Source organism: Lemur catta, chromosome 17 (assembly GCF_020740605.2).
Source record: "Lemur catta isolate mLemCat1 chromosome 17, mLemCat1.pri, whole genome shotgun sequence".
NCBI lineage: Eukaryota > Metazoa > Chordata > Mammalia > Primates > Lemuridae > Lemur > Lemur catta.
In genome coordinates, this window is record NC_059144.1 from 21464852 (window position 1) to 21482896 (window position 18045).

At 50.2% G+C, this 18045-nt stretch overlaps 2 protein-coding genes across 4 annotated transcripts in view; one reads left to right on the forward strand and one right to left on the reverse strand.

The window, feature by feature from the left end:
• SAMHD1 (SAM and HD domain containing deoxynucleoside triphosphate triphosphohydrolase 1) overlaps window positions 1-1842 on the forward strand; it is a 46457-nt gene extending 44615 nt beyond the window's left edge. The window contains exon 16 of one of the 2 annotated variants that reach the window (XM_045528630.1): window positions 1467-1842. In XM_045528630.1, coding sequence (XP_045384586.1) covers window positions 1467-1601 — 135 coding nt within the window. In that variant the 3' untranslated portion in view covers window positions 1602-1842. Of the gene's footprint in view, window positions 1-1069; window positions 1429-1466 lie in introns of those variants that run through there. The other variant, XM_045528631.1, reaches the window with a different exon arrangement.
• Window positions 1843-4636: 2794 nt separating this feature from the next.
• TLDC2 (TBC/LysM-associated domain containing 2) lies at window positions 4637-17671 on the reverse strand. 2 transcript variants are annotated; one of them, XM_045528632.1, is made up of 7 exons: window positions 17497-17671; window positions 15141-15216; window positions 13667-13825; window positions 12836-12988; window positions 11490-11585; window positions 6258-6331; window positions 4637-5319 (listed from the first exon to the last, which is right to left on the reverse strand). In XM_045528632.1, the coding sequence occupies exons 2-7, from the start codon at window positions 15171-15173 to the stop codon at window positions 5184-5186; spliced, it is 651 nt and encodes a 216-aa protein (XP_045384588.1). In that variant the 5' UTR covers window positions 15174-15216; window positions 17497-17671; the 3' UTR covers window positions 4637-5183. The 2 variants fall into 2 exon arrangements, with proteins under 2 accessions (XP_045384588.1, XP_045384590.1); XM_045528634.1 differs by lacking the exon at window positions 11490-11585.
• Between the last annotated feature and the right edge of the window lie 374 nt (window positions 17672-18045).

The following is an 18045-nucleotide window of genomic DNA, read 5'->3' on the forward strand; positions in this document are numbered from 1 at the left end:
TTGAGTGAGCAGGAGTTGGCTGGGTAAAGGGCTGGCAGCGGGGAGGTGTGAGGCAGAGGCACCACAGGGTGGGTCAGAAGATGAGAGGGAACGTGGTGCATTTTGGGAAGGAACATAGGGCGTGAGGGCTCTGGGGCTTTATGCAGAGTCCTGTAAGCCAAGAGCAGTGGGAGCCATGGAAGGGTTTTAAGCAGGAAAGTGACATAGTTAAGTTTATATTTATAAAATTCACTGGAGTTGCAATTAGAATGGGTAGAAGTAAGAAAGTTGGGTAGAAATAGAGATGTGTTTGAAGACAAGTACTGCTGACTTTGAGATAGACAAGTCTTCAAATATGACTATCATGTCAATCAAACGGCTGCTTTTAATAGTTCCATTAGGTCAGATCCGGCGTAGTTCAGCAGAAGAAATTTAACATGGGGAATGAGATACAAAAGTTTTCGCAGAGCTAAGTGAGCACAGAGGACAGTGAGACAACAGCAGAAGGCTCTTCCCACCTCTAGTCAAGGAGCTGGGGCCACCTGCAGAAGCTAGAACCGCTGAAGCATCACAGCCAGAGGGCAGAGGGAGAGAGAGAACCTGGCTTCTCTACCCTTCTCCCATCTCCCATTGGCCAAACCCCACTGGGAGCCAATAGGCATGGAAGCTGGGAAATGCAGTTTGTAGGAGCAGCTCCTGTGAAACAGAATAGAGCTGGGGAAGGGTGAAGAATGGGTCTGAAAGCAAACAGGTAAATGAGGAGCACAATATCCTAACACCAACATTGTGTTCCTAGTATAATAGAGGCTCTCAAAGACCCTATGCCTTCACATCACCAAAGAGAATCTATCCACAAGTTCAAGAACAGTTCAGCATAGAGTCGGGGGTTAGAGGGCCTCGCTTCTTACACTCTCTGCTTTCAAAGGTCCTATTTTCACCTCTCCTTTAGTCTATCCCTCATTTTGGGTGAAGGAGCTTATTTGGCTGGAGCATATGCTGATGGGGCCAAAGTTATAGCTTTCATTGCAGAGAAAAATTCAAGTTCTGCAGGTACATACTCTCCTTCCCCCTTTTGTTTGCCATCTTATAGACCTGGGCCATTTATCGCGGGGACCAGGCAAGAGAGGAGCTGGGGTTGAGTGCAGCCCATCTTTCTCCTGGGAAAATAGGAGAGTTTGTGTTCCATGAACGTGTGTGAAGGAGGAGGTCACTGAACTGAGCAGTAGTGTGCTGCTCCCAATCATCTGTGAAAAGAAGATGTCTGGTGGGTTTTTTTTTTATGAAGGCTCTTAACTGCTTAGGACGGTGGTGTTTCTAATTTGACCGATGCACGGGGCATATATAATTTGGAGTTTCCCGAGAGTAAGTATACCTAGAAGCAATCTATATGCAAGACAAAGATATGTGTACCAGAGACTTTCAGTCAAAAATAAAATGATGAAAACTGGGTTTTCTCTGTTTCCTGTTTTTCTCTCTATTCTTAATAGGATGGCGATGTTGTAGCCCCACTTATAACGCCTCGAAAGCGGGAGTGGAATGCCTTGCTTTCAGCCCCAAATCCAGCTCGTCCCGGAGAAGCATTCAAAGCCAAAGTCCAGCTTTTTAAGGATGGTTCAGTGTAAATGTGTGCAATCGGTTGATTAAAAAAAGCCCTCCCCAACACAATTAATTTAGGGACTTCCATCATAGAGTTCCACAAATTAAATGACAACTAGTGATTTTTATATTATATTTTGAATGTGTACACATGCTGTAGCTAAGTAATTTTTACTCAAACAGAAAGGTATTAGGCAAATCTTGCTACACATGCTATGAAAACTATTACCTTGCCTATTTTTAATATTAATTAAAGCCTTTCTCCTTTAATAGTCTATTTTCTTACAATAAGAACTCTTTTTATCTACTCTGAGCTCTTGGTTTTATGTTTTTTTTTTTTTTTTTAAGAGACGAGATCTTGCTGTTTTACCCAGACTGGACTGGAACTCCTGGGCTCAAATGATCCTCTTGTCTCAGCCTCTGGAGTAGCTGGGACCACAGGTGCCACCACCACACCTAGCTCACTCTGAACTTTTATGACAGATGATTATTGTTTTTTGTTTTTTTTAATTTAGAGATGAGACAAATTAGAATTAGAAGTGGGGATTGTCATGGACAAACATGGTTAAAAAACAAAATACAAAATCCTAGCCCCCTAAGGAGGTACCCATCACCCCAAATTTGAAGATCTCCTCGAGTGATCTAAATATTTAATATAAATAAATGAAAAACACTTCTCCTCACCCTGCTAACCCCCTGTAAGCTGCCAGGTTGGGGTGAATAGCAGGAGATAAGGGCCAGGAGTGGGCTCCAATACTTTGGTGAGAGCTCTGATTAAGTTTTTGGGACAGTCTGAGGACTGTGGCATCTCTCTTTTTTTTTTTAATTTTTAAGAAAAAATTTTATTTATTTGTATTTTTAGAGACAAGACCTCGCTCTGTTGCCCAGGCTGGAGTGCAGTGTGGTGATCAGAACTCACTGCAGCCTTGAACTCCTGGGCTCAAGCAATCCTCCCACCTCAGTCTCCCAAGTAGCTGGAACTACAGGTACCCACCACCACACCTGGCTAATTTTTAAATTTTTTGTAGAGATGAGGTTTCACTGTGTTACCCAGGCTGGTCTCAAACTCCTGGCCTCAAGCAGTCCTCCTGCCTTGGCCTCCCAAAGTGCTGGGGTTACAATCATAAGCCACCATGTCCAGCCTGGCCTCTGGCCTCCGGCCTCCTCTTAAGTGGATCACTAAAACACCTTTTGGGAGATCCCTGCCCCCAGTGGCAGACGAATCCCTTAAACTAGGCTGTTTTCTGAGTCAGTTGCAGCTTCAGACCTGGGCAGTTTTTTTCCCTCCTTAATACTCACTGCCCTGGTCCCAAGGGCTTTCCCACTGCCCAGCCTGGAGAAGGCCTCTCCTCTGACCTGCTCTCCCAGTCTCCCTGGTGAGCTGGTCAGAAATCATCACAGGAACCGTCCTCAGAACTGCTCAGAGCTAAGACTCTGTTTTTATTGGTTCAGTGCAATTTTACAACTTTTAGAGCAAAGACCACACTGCCTGTGCTGAGACTAGTGACTACCCAGCAGATTCCAGGTTCCCCTATGTAACTATTTTCCCAGCAGTGGGGTGGGCACCACCGTGGTTGAGCAGTATTCCTGTGCCCAGAGCACCACCACCCCCATTCCCAGTTCTACCGCAGTTCACCAGGAACAAAGTCTGCAGGTAGAGCCAAGGCTGGTGGTAACCAGAGGGTGCTGAAGATGCAGGCCAGTGGGGATGGAAGCCACGAGCCCTAATATCTATGCTCTGGTACTTCCTTGACGGCGGCCTCCCTGGCAGACTGGGGGTGAGGTGGCAGCCAGAGCACGAAGGGGGGACTCAGTCTGGCGGATTACCCAGCAATTTTAGAAGTTTTGTCACTTTCCACTGTATAACCAGGTTCTGTTCCATCCACACTAGGCTAAAGAGTATTTGCAATGTCTGCCATCCTGTGTTATCACCTCCGTCCACCCATCCGTCCATCAGTAGGTAATAAGGATTGACTATAATTCATGGGAGAATAGTTAAAACCCTTCTCTCACTCCCACCACGATGCTGTACGTGTGGGGAGGTGTTCACATGTGAGCTCATAACGCACAAGTGAGGTCAACCGTGGTACTAGGTCATACTTAGCCTAGGTGCTTCTAAAACATTCAGGGGAGAAAACTGGGTCTCAGACATTGTGTGCCCAGACCTAAGGTCAAGAATGTAACATTCTTCTGCTAAGATTATTTTACCTCTAAATCATTGTGGTTTACTCTGGAATTGTATCCTAATATTGTATCATTGTGCTATCTGATAAATAACTTGACTCTATTGTCTTTGCTTCTCTGTTACATATAAGGCAGCTACGCTTTGTGTTTCTGCAACTGTTGTAATTATGAGAACCATGTGCCATTTACAAGGTTAAATTTTTCTTAAACATCTTCACTATTTGTATAAAAATGGAAATTTTAACAGCTTAGCCTCTGGAGAGTTACTGAACATTGTCACCTTGAGAATGTTAATAGAACTGCAAGTTAAAATGACTGGTTACTTCAGTTGGGTGAGGGAAGCAGCTGCAATAAAGCCTGGTGAATGTCTCCACCTTGAAACCACAGGTGTGCTCCTTCACCGCTTCCTCACACTGTCGCCTGCCCAGTTTTGACCCTTCTGTGTAAAGGAAATGCGTTTTGTATAGGAATCTCCCGTCTCTTAGTACCTCAACACTATGTTGGGCCTATGAGAAGGGGAGGGGTATTTAACAGGATCCATGATATTTAGTTTTCCTCATTCATCAGCTGGCAAGTAACAGCATAGTAAAGAATTTTTTCCTTCTGGCAGCAGGCAGGCACTAGCATGGGAAGGGACATGGGTTTTTCTTAGTTCTCCGAGTCCCTGTTGTACTAGAAAACATAGACTTTCCCGTTTTTTTAAACTCCCTGAGGTTCCTGCCTGCAAAGGTTACAACTTCTTTGCCCAGATGTGCACATTATTCATTTGCTGTTCATGTCTTCCTCATGAAATAGCAGAGTTACAAGCACCTGGGACACTAATAGCAGACAAAAAGCCATCAGTGTTCTTGAATAGGCAACAGGGCAGGAGAAGGAACCATGCTACTAGAGTCTTTATTAGTTTCACTGGTTGATCCTGGATTTCTGAAGTTTAACAATATTCTTTAAGTTAAAATAATTTCCACCCATACAGATTACAATCCCCTTTTTGTAAGAGAATATATATGTACAGTCTCCATGGAAAATTGTTGGGAAGGATGTACATGAAAATATTAGGGGTTGGGAGGGGTTGAATTTTAGGCAATTATGAAATCCTTTTTATGTCTTCTGGTTTTCTACAATAAATATCCATAAGTTGTAGAACTTCTACAAAGATCATTTTCATGAGAGACTTTGTGCCATGTGGGTAAGGTGTAAGCATCTTTCACTCCTTCAGAGTCACGTCTGCAAGAAAGCAGTGCCTGCCCCTTCCCTGTCTTGGGTCCCCAGGCCACAAGGAGGATGGCCAGTGGCCACAGCCAACACCAGGGTGCTTTACCGTCCGTGTTTCCAGCAGCGTGGCAGCCCTGTGTGAGGAAGGCCTGGACGGCGGCCACGAGCGGGCTGAGTGCCTGTGGCCCCAGGAGGCTGCCCCCCGCAGGGCATCAGCTCAGAACCCAGGCCTCCAGCTCCTTGATGCAGAACTGCTCCTGCCGGGCCAGCACCTCGTTGTTGAAGGTTGCACAAGGGTAGCTTCCTCCGTGATACAAGTCTCCGTCCAACCACAGCCCAAACTGGCCACTAAAGAGAAGAGGAAAATCTTGGTGTGGCTCCCTCCTGCATGTGGAAACCTTCAGGGTCTACCCCTGTTGTGAGCTCTTAGCCACACCATGGCAGCAGCCCAGTTTTGCCTGTGTTACATCTCCCCCTTAAATCAATTTATCCTGAATTGTTAGAGACTCAGCACATAGGTCCCCATGGCATTTAGAGCATTTTTTTAAAACAGTGATTTTAATAAATACAGTGTGCAACTGTTACCACAAGCCCGTTTTAGAACACTTGGAACATTTTTAAGATGGCAGTGCTTAACCAAAGGAGTATGAATTCTGAGAGCCCAGAATTCTACAGAGAGCATCCATTCTAATCCCCCCATTTGACAGAAAACCGAGGCTGGAGCCAGGAAGTGAATTGCTGCAAATCAGCAATAGCTGGTGTGTTCTGTGCCAAGCTGCCCCTCAATGGAGGCTTTTCAGGCAGTTGGGAGAGCAGAGAATTTGCCTGTTACTAATCAAGCGATGCTTTCATCTTCGCCCTCAGGGTAAGACTTACTCCCCCGGAATCTGAAGGTCACACCAGGGTGAGAACAACCTTTTCTTTCCTATCCCACTCCACCCGTTGGCTCACTCACACAGGCTCCTCCAGTAACCCCTAGGGTTACTGGACTGACTGGCAAATTGAGGCATGCCCCTCTCTTGACTCTTAGCCTCATCTACCCATGTGGAATGCCATTCCCAAAGTTACATAAATTCAGACTAAGCTCTTGGGTTGGGAGCGTCCGTGCATCCTTCCTCAATATTGGCGGGTGGGCTGGAGGGCTGGGCAATGAAGGCAAGGGCCTCAAAGTTAACCACCAGCCTCTGTTTTGTCTGAGGCAGCTGAGCCCAGCAGCTCAGCCGGGAGACACGGACCAGAATACAGACCACCACCCCCCCAAGACTTGGGAAGACAGAGACACGCACCTGCCACTGCCCATCATCAGTGAATCCAAGTCTCCTTTCACAAAGAAAGAGTTGCTTCCTGTCCACTTAAAGACCTGGGGCGATAGGGAAAGGCTCAGGTTACTGGGCGAGTCCTGCCCTTGCAGTTTGACTCCACACCACTGGGTGGCAGTGTCGTGGAGGGAATGGCAGCCAGGCCCCAGCCATGCTGCAGGAGATGCTCAGGGCTCTGGGGGGGTCTTTCACTAGTCAGTCTCCTTGGAGTTCACCACCTTATGCCCTCCAGTTTGAGTTCCCACAGCCTAGGAATAGAACTAGGAATAGAACGAAAACCTCTGAGGCTTCCTGCTCCCAGAATTGGAGAGGAGGGGAGCCGTCCAGGTCAGGAGCTGGGACTGATGCTGCCGTTAACTAATTATCACTGTCTCTCACTGGAGGCAACCCGGCATTGCCTCACAGCCAGTTCCTCAGCAAGTCCTGCGGCTCTGGGGATGTGCCCTGGCTGCCACCATCTCTATCCCGTCCATCTCCACTCTTGCCCCCCCAGTTCAGGCCACGTTCACCCCTTGCCTGGATCAGAGCCTCCCAAGTGGTCTCCCCGCTTCCCCTGTCTGCTGCCCGTACTCATCTCCACACTACAATCCAACTGATTTGTTCAAAATCCCAGTCAGGCTGAGTGCAGTGGCTCATGCCTGTAACCCTAGCACTTTGGGAGGCCAAGGTGGGAGGATTGCTTGAGGCCAGGAGGTCGAGACCAGCCTGGACAACATAGTGAGAACTCATCTCTACAAAAAATAGAAACATTAGCTGGGCACAGTGGTGTGTGCCTGCAGTCCCAGCTACTTCAGAGATTGAGGTGGGAGGATCACTTGAGCCTGGGAGTTTGAGGTTGTAGTGAGCTACGACGACCCCACTGCACTCTAGCCTAGGTGACAGAGAAAGACCCTGTCTCAAAAAAAAAAAAAAAAAACCTAAATCAGATATTGTCATTCCTCTGCCTAAAGCCTTCCAGTGGATTCTCAGTGCAAGGGGGATAAAAGTCAACTCCCTACTATGGCCGAAAACATCTTCTGCTCTGATGCCTGATTTTTTTCTCTGATCTCTTCTCCCCCTTATTGACTGCATGTCACCTACACTGGTCTTTCTGTCCCTGGAACACCCAAAGCTCACTTCTGCCTTAAGACCTTCACACTTGCTGATCCCTCTGCCCAGCATGCTCTTCCCCCAGATCCCCAAAGGGCCCACTTCTCATCTTTCAGCCCAAATGTCATCGCAGAGAAATGTCCTGGACGTCCCTCTCTAAAGTAGCCCTTCATCCCAGACCCTCTTTTATTTCCCGCAGCATTTACCACTCTTTGAGATGATTCTATTCCTGTGTCGATGTGCCACTGTCTGCCCCACTAACAGGTCAGGCCCGTGTGGCCCGTCTTGATTCCTGGCTTTATTCCTGGTACATGGTATAGATATCTGATGAATGACTAAATTATCCAAAAGTCAAATTGGGCAATAAAAGGATTTTTAAAGGGCCACAAAAGGATAGCATATTATTGCCTTAATTAGTTGCCAGAAATGCTGTGAGCAACCAAAGAGTTTTTAGCAAGAAAATAGACTAATGAAAGTCCTGGACTCAGGAGGGATGAGATAATATTAACAAGTGACCACAAGAAGACAGCATTCCACTCCTCTTCTACTTTCTTCAAGGACGTGACCTTCAGACTTGAAGAAGTAAGATAAAACGTTGCTATGGAAGAAATTAAGGCCAAGTTCATGGTGCTGCTTGGAATCACGATCAAGGAACCACTGGGAATTCACAAAGAATTCAAGAAGTGCCAGAGACCAAAGATAGACAAGAATTAACTGGTTTTTAAAAAGACGGGATTCCATAATAACAGGGTAGAAAGGCAGATTGCAATCCCCTGAAAACGTCATTCATTTCATTCAACAGTTTATTTTTCTTTTTTAACATTTATGCACTAGACACTGTTTTTAGGCACAGGGTAGAATGGTGAACACAATAGACAAAGATCTCTGCCTCACGGGAGAGAAGAGATGTGGAAGAGGGCAGTGAGGATTTCCAGGGGCTGGTTGTTGTCATTTTAGATCAGGTCGTCAGGGAAGGCGTCACTGAGATGGTGACATTAGAACAGAGATGGGAGTGAGAACTGAGCCATGCAGAGACCCAGTGGAAGAGCATTCTAGGCAGAACAGCGTGTGCAAAGGCCCTGAGGCAGGAGCAGGCCTGCATGCTTGAGGACTACTCAGGGGCCAGTGTGGTTGGAACAAAGTGAGAGAAAAGAAAAGTAGCAAGAAAATGACATCAGAAAGAGGCCAGAAGGTGTAGGGATTTGTAGGTCATTGTATGGACTTTGGCTTTTCTCCCAGTGAGAAAGGAAGCCGAGGAGTGACGTGCTCTGACTTACCTCTCAAAAGGATCACTCCAGCTACTGTGCTGACGGAAGGTGGAAGCAGGGAGACCTTTAGGACAGCAGTCCCCAACCTTTTTGTCACCAGGGACTGGTTTCATGGAAGACAATTTTTCCACGGCCGGGGTCGGGGAGGGGTAAGGCGGAGCTCAGGAGGTGATGCGAGCAATGGGGAGCGGCTGTACATACAGATGAAGTTTCGCCTCGCTTGCCTGCTGCTCATCTCCTGCTGTACGGCCTGCCAGTTCCTAAGTTTCATGGAAGACAATTTTTCCTTGGACGGGGGTTGCGGGGACAGCAGAGCTCTGCAGCCCAGTCCCTAACAGGCCACAGACCAGTACTGGTCCACAGCCCCGGGGCTGGGGACTGCAGCTTTAGGAGGCCAGAGCAGGAACATGCACAAGTAATGATGGTGGCTTGAACCAGGATGGCAGCAAAGGACAGAGAAGTGGTGGATTCTGGATACGGATAGAAGACAGAATTCGCAGCAGCTCAGGTGTGGGGTTGTGAGAGGAAGGGAAGAGTTAAAGAAGACCCAAGATTTTTGGTCTCAGCAGCAGGAAAGGTGGAGACGCCAGTCACTTTGATGGGGGAGACAGCAGGAGGAGTGGGTTTTGTGGAGGAAAGACGGGAGCTCAGTTTTGGACATGCTAGGCTGGAAATGCCATGTTTGAGATCCAAGTGGAGATTCCAGGTAGTAGTTGGACGTAGGTGAGTTTGGAGTCCAGGAAAGGGGCCTTCAGCATGTGTGTGGCATGAGAAGCTCTGAGACGGAACAAGACCACAAATGAGGGTAGTTAGAGAAGAGACAAGAACTAAAACCTGAGCTCTGACATTAAAAGTTTGGGGAGATGAGGAGGAAGCAGCAGAAGATTCTGACAAGGAGTTGTCAGTGTGGTGGGAGGAACATTCTAGAACATCAGAATTCTGGTATGGGAATGCAGGAAGGCAAGTCGTGATAACTGGTGTCCAGCATTGATTCAGCATAACTGACCCCTATCCTGTTTCCTGGGAAGGTGGACGGAGGCGTTCCGGGTGGTGGAGACAGTGCAACAGACGGGGTGTGTTTTGCCTTTAGCAGGCAGTCTGTGGCTCCTTGTGACCTTGTCATGAGACCAGGTGCCTTGGTTTCCCCGTCTGTAAGATGGGGATGATAATAGCATGTACCTCATAGGATTATTGTGATGACTAAATGCACCAGTTTGTGAAAGTCCAAGAACAGCACCTGGCAGGCAGTACACTGGGACCCGTTAGCTGCTATTATTATTCTTTCTTTCTTTCTTTCTTTTTTTTTTTTTAGACAGAGTCTAGCTCTGTCACTCCGGCTAGAGTACCATGGCATTATGATAGCTCATTGCAGCCTCAATTCCTGGGCTCAAGCAATCCTCCTGCCTCAGCCTCCTGAGTAGCTGGTACTACAGGTGTGCACCACCATGTCCAGCTAATGTTTTCTATTTTTAGTAGAGACGGGGTCTCGCTTTTGCTCAGGCTGGTCTTGAACTCCTGGCCTCAAGTGATCCTCCCACCTCGGCCTCCCAGAATGCTAGGATTACCGGCGTGAGCCACCACGCCTGGCCTGGCTGCTATTATTTTTATTAGTAGTAAATGTAGTATGCTCCATGCCAAGCATGTAGCACTCAGTTTTGTTCAATAAATAACCCGGAAGCAGAAAATCTTTGGATGAAAGACATTTGGGACTATTATTCTCCTTCCTCCTTCAAAAGCCCCAGGCCCTTGGCAGCTCGTGCGCCATCTGACTATACCAGTCACCATGTGCCTGTCACTCCCCAATCTCCTCGTCACCACTCACCACTCGCCGGAGCCTTGAGCTCTGACTCCCCCCCGCCCAGCTCCCTGGTGAACTTCACCATCCACATGGCCCCATCCAGCCCCTGCCCCTCAGCTCCTTTCCTCTTCACCCCAGTGGGTTTCCAGCCACTGTCGCCCACGGTCACGTCCGGGAACTTGTCCTCACCAGGCACACCTGGCGGCTCCTCCACGGTCTATTTCAAAGGCCCCCTCTTTGCCTACCACATCCCGTCTCCCAGCACATCGTTCAGCTGCTGTCACTGCTCCAAGTCTCTGACCTGGAGGAGACCCCTCGTCCGTTGAGTCCATCTTTGCCTCGGTGTCCCTCAGTCCCCGTCCAGCTCCGCTTCCCTCCTCGCCAGTTCTGTTGTCCACTTTGTATTTTCACTGCCTTCAACTTCCTTCTCCCTCTCTGCCTCTGCTAAACCCGTCTGGCAGAAGCCCGGTCCTGGCTGAACCCCCCCGTTCACCCTCTGCAGGCCTGCGCCGCGGAGCTGAATGTTCCGGAGGAAAGTGACTGGCTGCCCTCAAACTCACAACCCCCAACCGCCAGCCGACACAGCCCAGCTGTCCTCCCGCCGCTCTGGTTTTCGCTGGTAGGCCTCTCCCCACACTGCAGGGACTATTTGACAGCTTTTGCGCCCCCTCCTTCATCGTCTCGGCTCTGGCTTCACCCATACTGCCTAAGAAGCCACTGGATGTGTCCACTCTCATTGTGCTACCACCACGCCCTAGATCTACCTACACTTGGACCCATTTGTCTTCCTGCCCCTTCCTGGGAAGACAGCCCCCTCTCAGCCGGTCAGTGGTGGCCAGAGATCTACTGAGCATTTATTTTAAATGAAGACAGGCAGGCCAAGGTGGATGCTCTGACCACCACTGCCCTGCTGCATACCGCCTGTGGAAAGATGGCAGGACAATTGGCAGCCCAGCATGGAGGGTGGAGCTGGGGGCCACTGGGACCCCAGGAGCTTTGTCCTGCCATAGACCCCACCCCGCCACGGAAGGCTGGGAACATCACCTTCAGCTGCGGGGAAAAGGAGAAGAGGAATGTCTCGCCGGTACCATAGAAGCCTTTGCTGAGTCGGATAGCTGAGGAGGAGAAGGCTCCAAAGGTCTGGAAAGCAGAACTTGCGGTTTGCAGCTGGAAGGGAGTTGGGAGTCCTCCGGCGACCCCGTTCTCCAGGCTCGGTAAAGTAGGCTCATCCTAGAGGGGCGCCTGGGAAGCCGGGCAGAGCTGGGGGAAGGGGCCTCCATGCTCCATCTGCGGGAACCGTCACGTCCCCTCCGCAAGGAGGAGCTCTTGTTGGGTTCCTCCTCTGCCGGGTCAGGACCCTCCTACTTTTTCTTAAATGGACTTATTTTATACAAGAAATCCTTCTGGAAAAATCAGACTTTATAGGCAAGCAGAAAGAAAAAGATAAAGCCATCTCCAAATCCCCTTTCTTCTTTCTCAAGATAACTACTCTTAATGTTTGTGTGCATTTCCTTCAGCATCAGTCTGATACCAGTGCACGCATTTTATACAGAAGCTGAGGGCCCATATAGTACATCTGTTTTGTCCCTGCTTTAAAAGGAAAAGCTTAAGACTTTTACCAGCTTTGGTTCTACATCATGTTTCTCGCCTGCCCAATATTTATTTCGCTATATGGAGCGACCGTAATTGCCTTAGCCATTGTCCTCTTGTGAGATAATTAGGTGGACGGTGACTTTTCACTCAATGCTAAGTGGCAGAGGCAGGATCGATGCCTGGGAGGCAGCTAGGAGTATTAGGTTTTTGCCTTAATATCAGGAGAAACTTCCTCGTAGTCAGCAACATTATTCTATGCAAGCGGCTCCATCCGGAAGGAGTGAGCTTCGTGCCTTCAGGTGGGAAGTCCTTCCATCAGCATTTTGAGGACGGAGCTCCTGCCCAAGTGAGGGTCCTCCAGGACCCCAAGCTCTCTCCCAGCTCTAGTACCTTCCTTCCTAATAAGAGCACTTGAAACCAGCTGCCAATCCCACTTCCCTTCTGTGTGGAGAGCCTGCCTGAAATTCCACCATTAGAGAGACCAGACGGACTTCAGGCATTGCTGTCTCAAGGTTCCTCTTGTAAATGCAACCATTTCTAGGTTGGTCCTACTGTCTCTATTCCACATCTAACCTGGCACGTAGACGGTGCTTCGTATACATGTGTTGAATGAATAAATGCAGGAACGGGTCTGAGTGCGATGAGTGGGAGGGCCTCGACCCCATCATCAGTGTCCGTTACAGGTGACTCAGTCTGTCACCTCTGCCTTCTCCCTGAGGCTGCCCTGGGGAAGGACCCTCTGGTGCCTGGACGGGAGCCCCCAGAGCCTCGGGGTGGGGGGGCCCAGCCTAGCTCACCTGCCCATCCTGGTCCCGCAGCACCAACAGCGCTGGCCCGCTGCGCCCCTCCATCTGCCGGTACAGGCTCCGCAGGCTGAAGCCGTCCCTTGACGTGCAGAAGACCAGACTCCAGGGATGTCCACTGACTCTCGGGGGGAGGTGGAAGCTGAGCTGGGGACAGGGCTGGAGGTGAGTGAGTGACTCTTCCTCCTCCCACCCACATCCTTGGGGACCCAGAAGACTGGCGTTGAACAGCCACCACTCATCCAGGCATGGTGCTTTGCAGGTTATAGAGCAGTTTGCCGTCTCTAGGGATTTTCATGCCCATGAGCAATAGCCCTATGGAGATAGGGGTGACTATTCCCATTTTACAGATAAGGAAACGGAGGCTCAGGGAGGTGGAGCAACTTGCTCAAAGCCCACACAGGGAGTAAGTGGCAGAGCCAGGATTTGAACCCAGGTCAGCTCTCTCTCTCCTTGGTCACCCTGGCCCCCAGGGCCAGAGAACAGAAGAGATGCTGAGCCCCTCCTCCTCACCCCCATCTCATCCTCCCGCCCACGCCAGCTTTGGCTTCCGTTCCTGAGGGCTGGTTCTGTACAAGAATTAGCTTCTTTTTTGATGTCCTTAACCTCCTGGCCCAGTGAAGAGGGTGGTGCTAGGACCATGGGTCATTTACAAGAAGGAAGGGAAAGCTCAAAGAGAAGAAACGGTTTGCCCGAGGTCATGCCATGAGCTGGACACAGAGCAGGAGTGACCCCTGGAACCCCGGGGGGCGGCTGGTGTAGGGCAGGAGGGTGGGACCCTCAGGCTCAGGGCTGAACTCCTTGAGCCACAGGCAATGCCCGAACCTGCCTAATCTCTGAGGCGCCCAGAACCTGGCTGGCTGCTGTCAGCTGGGGCTCCGGGGGGTCTTCAGCAGCAGGAGCTGGGGCTGGGGCTGCTTCCTCCTCTTCTTCCTCCTCTTCCTCACCCTCCTCCCCAGACAGAGCATCCTGCACCTGGCTGGGCTGTGAAGACACAAAGAGGCCTGGTGGGTTGACGGACAGGAGGCTCCAGCTTCCACCATTTCCTGAGCCTGAGAGCCTCCTCGGCGGCCTCCTCGCCCCCTGCCCAGGCCCCTGCAACCCCCAGCCCAGCCCACGGTAGCTGGGAAGTTTCCACGGCAGACAGGACTCTGCCCCAACCTCCAGCCTGCCTCCTCCCTGGCCCCTGCCGGCTGAGGGCCAGCACACACCTCGGCACACCGTGCTGCTCAGATGCGGCCTTGGGCCCTGCGGTCTGTCTGCCTGTTTGCTCTGGATCTAGGGTGGGTGCCAGGGATCAGGTTCTAAGCTGGGGGCAGAGGAGAAGCGCAGGTGGCAGCCCAGCCCTGGGAGCTGCAGTGGTGTGTCTGTGCATGAAACAATGACGATAACAACAATATTGACAATGATAAGGGCTGACGTTGATACAGCACACACTTGACCAGGCCGGTATTAAGTGCTGGCTGTGTAAGATGTCTTTGAATTTTCCCAAGAATACTAAGAAGAATGTGCGGCTTAACATCAGCCTTTTACGAAAGAAGAAAACGAAGCCCAGAGGCTTGCCTGTCAGCCAGCAAAATGATGCATGTAGTCACACATGAGATAGTATATGTGGGTTCATGTAAACCGTGTGTCTTTCCATGTGAGTTGTGGCTGGCTTAAGATAGAGCGGTGTAGGCAGCGTGGGAAGGTATTGAGTATAGTTGTGTGTTTACATGTCAATGTGTTTGGGAGTTAGGATTGCGTAAATGTATGTGTGTCTCAGTGGGCATGTGTGCTGGTATATTCATTCATTCACTCATTCATTCATTCAACTGAGCTTCCACTGTGTACCAGAGTGTGTGTCTAGGCGTGTGAGTATGCGTGTGTGTACATGTGCGTGTGTGCCTGTGCATAGTGGCTTTGGGGTTTTTTATAGGACGGAGAGACCTCTTAGAGGCTGAGACAGGGACAGGAGCCCCTCTCCTGCCCTCCTCTGTTCCCCAGGCCCAGGCCCAAGGAGGGGCCTAGCTGCATGGGCTCTGGACAGAACTCCATCTGGCACCCAGGCCCAGGAAGAAAGGACAGAGACAGTGGTCTGTCCCACTTGAGGGTTTCAGGACCATGGGGCCTGGGGCTAAGGTCCTGGGTTCCTGAGTCGGTCCTTGCTCCAAACCCCAGGCCAGCTAGGGAGGGGCTTGAGAGGGGGACAAGTCACCTGCCTGCATCCAACCCTAGCCCAGGCCCCCCATGCCAGAGATCTCACCTTCCCCTCCTTCCCGACCTAACCCACAGCCTGAGCCGGACCCCGACCCCTTACCAGCCGTGTGTAACGCCAGCGGAGGCCCCTCATTCTCCTGTCCTGTCCCAGCCGGGGCAGTGAGTGAGTCCACAGCCTGCCGGGGAAGGAAGCACTGATAGGCGAGGCCTAGACATGGGAGGGAGAGGCCAGGGCACACCCAGCTAGCTCCATGCCCAGCCAGCTGCCCTTTGTTCCCTCTCACCTGTCACTCCTGGGCTGAGCTACTACTGGGTGAGTCTGTGAGCAACTTGGCATTCAAGGCCTCACCTGCAGTTAGCATCTAATGCATGTTAGCCACACACAAGAAATTCTGGTTGTAGTTCCCTCCCACCCCCTTCCCTCTGGCAGCCTGGCCTGGGGACTGTGGGCCTTTGGGCAGATGCCTAAGGCCCAGGCTGGGGATCTGGGGCCTCTGGTTCCCTGTAGGACTGACCTTGAGTAAGCCCCTTTGCACCCCCGGGCCTCAGTTTCCCCACATGCAACACGTAACATGTTGGACCAGATAATCTCAGAAGCTCACACAGGACTGACAGTCTGCAATTCAGGTCCCTCCCAAAGCCAACGAGTGCATTGGAACAGAAGCTTGAGACCATATGCCTAGGCCACAAGAACAAATCTTTTTTTAAAAGCTTTTTTTCTAATTAAAAAGGAATTGTTATTGTAGAAAATTTGGGGAATCCAGAAAAGAATAAAGAATATAAAAATATTCATAATTCCATCTTACAGAGATTAAACTCTCAACCCCCAAGGGTAATTTTCCTTTCCTTTATATTTATTTCATATAGACAGACATACACACATTTGTAAATGGCTGCTGCCATATATAGTTTTATAAAGCACGTTTTCAACTTAACAACAAAGGAGAATTTTCCAATGACATTTGGCATCCTTTAATCACATGATTTTGAATGGCTGCATATTATTTCATCATAGAATATTCACAATTTATTCCCCCTACTGTTGGATGTGATGCAATTTTCTGCACTCATAAACAAAGCTGTAATGAACTTTGTATATAAATCTGATTATATCCTTTATGACAAATTTGAAGAGTTCAATGCTGGGTCAAAGGTCACACACACAGTTCCTGATAAGTATTTCCAACAAGGTTTTCCAGGTGCTTGAAGCTGGCTCTGGGCTGGGCACGGTGGCTCACACCTGTAATCCCAGCACTTTGGGAAGCCGAGGCAGGAGGATCACTTGAAGCCAGGAGTTCAAGACCAGCCTGGGCAACATGGCAAAATGCTGTCTCTATAAAAAATTTAAAAAGCTGGCCAGGGCCAGGTGCGGTGGCTCACGCCTGTAATCCTAGCACTCTGGGAGGCCGAGGCGGGTGGATCACTCAGGTCAGGAGTTCGAGACCATCCTGAGCAAGAGTGAGACCCCCGTCTCTACTAAAAAATAGAAAGAAATTATCTGGCCAGCTAAAAATATATATAGAAAAAATTAGCCGGGCATGGTGGCGCATGCCTGTAGTCCCAGCTACTGGAGAGGCTGAGGCAGTAGGATCGCTTAAGCCCAGGAGTTTGAGGTTGCTGTGAGCTAGGCTGACGCGACGGCACTCACTCTAGCCCGGGCAACAGAGCGAGACTCTGTCTCAAAAAAAAAAAAAAAAAAAAAAAGTTGGCCAGGCATGGTGGCATGTACTTGTTGTCTCAGCCACTCGGGAGACTGAGGAGGGAGGATCGCTTGAGCCCAGGAGTTGGAGGTGACAGTGAGCTATGGATTGTGCCACTGCACTCTAGCCTTGGCAACAGAGTGAGACTTAGTCTTAAAAATAATTAATTAATTAATTTAAAAGGTGACCTATGTCCCAGTACTTTCAGGGAACCTCAGGATAATATTTTTCTGGTCAAGCCTTACACCCTCAAACTATAGATAAGGAAACTGCCATTCAGAAAGGGGAAGAGACTCATCACAGTCACATGGGACAGCATAGCACAGTGGGTAAGAATAGAGGTTCTGGAGTCAGGGAGTTCAAATCCTGGTTTTGCCACTTACTTTGCTGTGTGGCCTTGGGCAAGTTACTTAACATCTCTGTGCTTCAGTCTCCTCATCTGTAAAACGTCAGCAACTACCTCATAGGGCTGCTGTTAAGAGTGAATGAAGATAATGCCCAGAGAGCCAGGATGCTAAGCCCGGCCTCCCTCCTCCTGGCCTCAATTTGGGGAGATAACGCACAGCACCAGGTGTCCGGTGGGGCTGATAAATGACCCGCTCATTGCCTCTTTGAGAGATCCTGGGGGCTTGAATCCCCGACAGGTGGCTACTCGGCCTCCACCTGGGCGCCCTGCAACAGGCAGCCACTCTGTCACTCGCAAGTGAGGAGCTCAATGGGGGAAGGTCGGAGGGAACTGTGGAAAGATGTACTCACCCTGCCAAGCCCCCGGCCCTGGCGACCTCCTCCAGCCTGTCCAGTGGCGGTTTCCTTAGTGCCACTGGAGAGGGGGCCGTGCCCAGAACCCACCGAGCCCACCTGGTGGTCTGTACGCAACAGCTTTAGCGCTGAGCCCTGGTCCCCCGGCGGGTGCTGGCACCTCTGCCCCTGCCCTGGCTCCAGGCCCTCCTCCCTGGCTCTTAAACCTGCCCAGGAGGCGGCAGGCCCTGGCCCTGCGCCCACTCCGGTTCCAACCGGGGAGGCCTGGCAGTGATTATCATACATCAGAAACTCCGGTCCCACAAACACACACAAACAAGACCTTGTCATCCGTCTGGTCCCCAGTTCTGCCCTCAACTGCCCAGAGGGGTGGGGGATACTGAGCTTCTTGGCTCTTACCCGGAGCCTCTCACCAGAGCTACCAGATACCAGATACTGGTGCCTGACACGGTCATTGAAGATTCTCCCCTTAAGGTAAAAATCTGTGCTGTGCAAACACTGTGGGAAAGGGAGACGCCGTGTGACTGTCCATCTGTCACCTGTGCC

Excerpts from the sequence above, each read along its gene's own strand:
- TLDC2 (XM_045528632.1), bottom strand. The coding sequence starts at position 15,173 with ATGAGGGGCCTCCGCTGGCGTTACACACGGCTG. Across the intron at positions 6,332-11,489 it reads CCTTTTCCCCGCAGCTGAAG|GTCTTTAAGTGGACAGGAAG; the intron begins GTGATGTTCCCA and ends CTATCGCCCCAG. Across the intron at positions 5,320-6,257 it reads CTGATGATGGGCAGTGGCAG|TGGCCAGTTTGGGCTGTGGT; the intron begins GTGCGTGTCTCT and ends TCTTCTCTTTAG.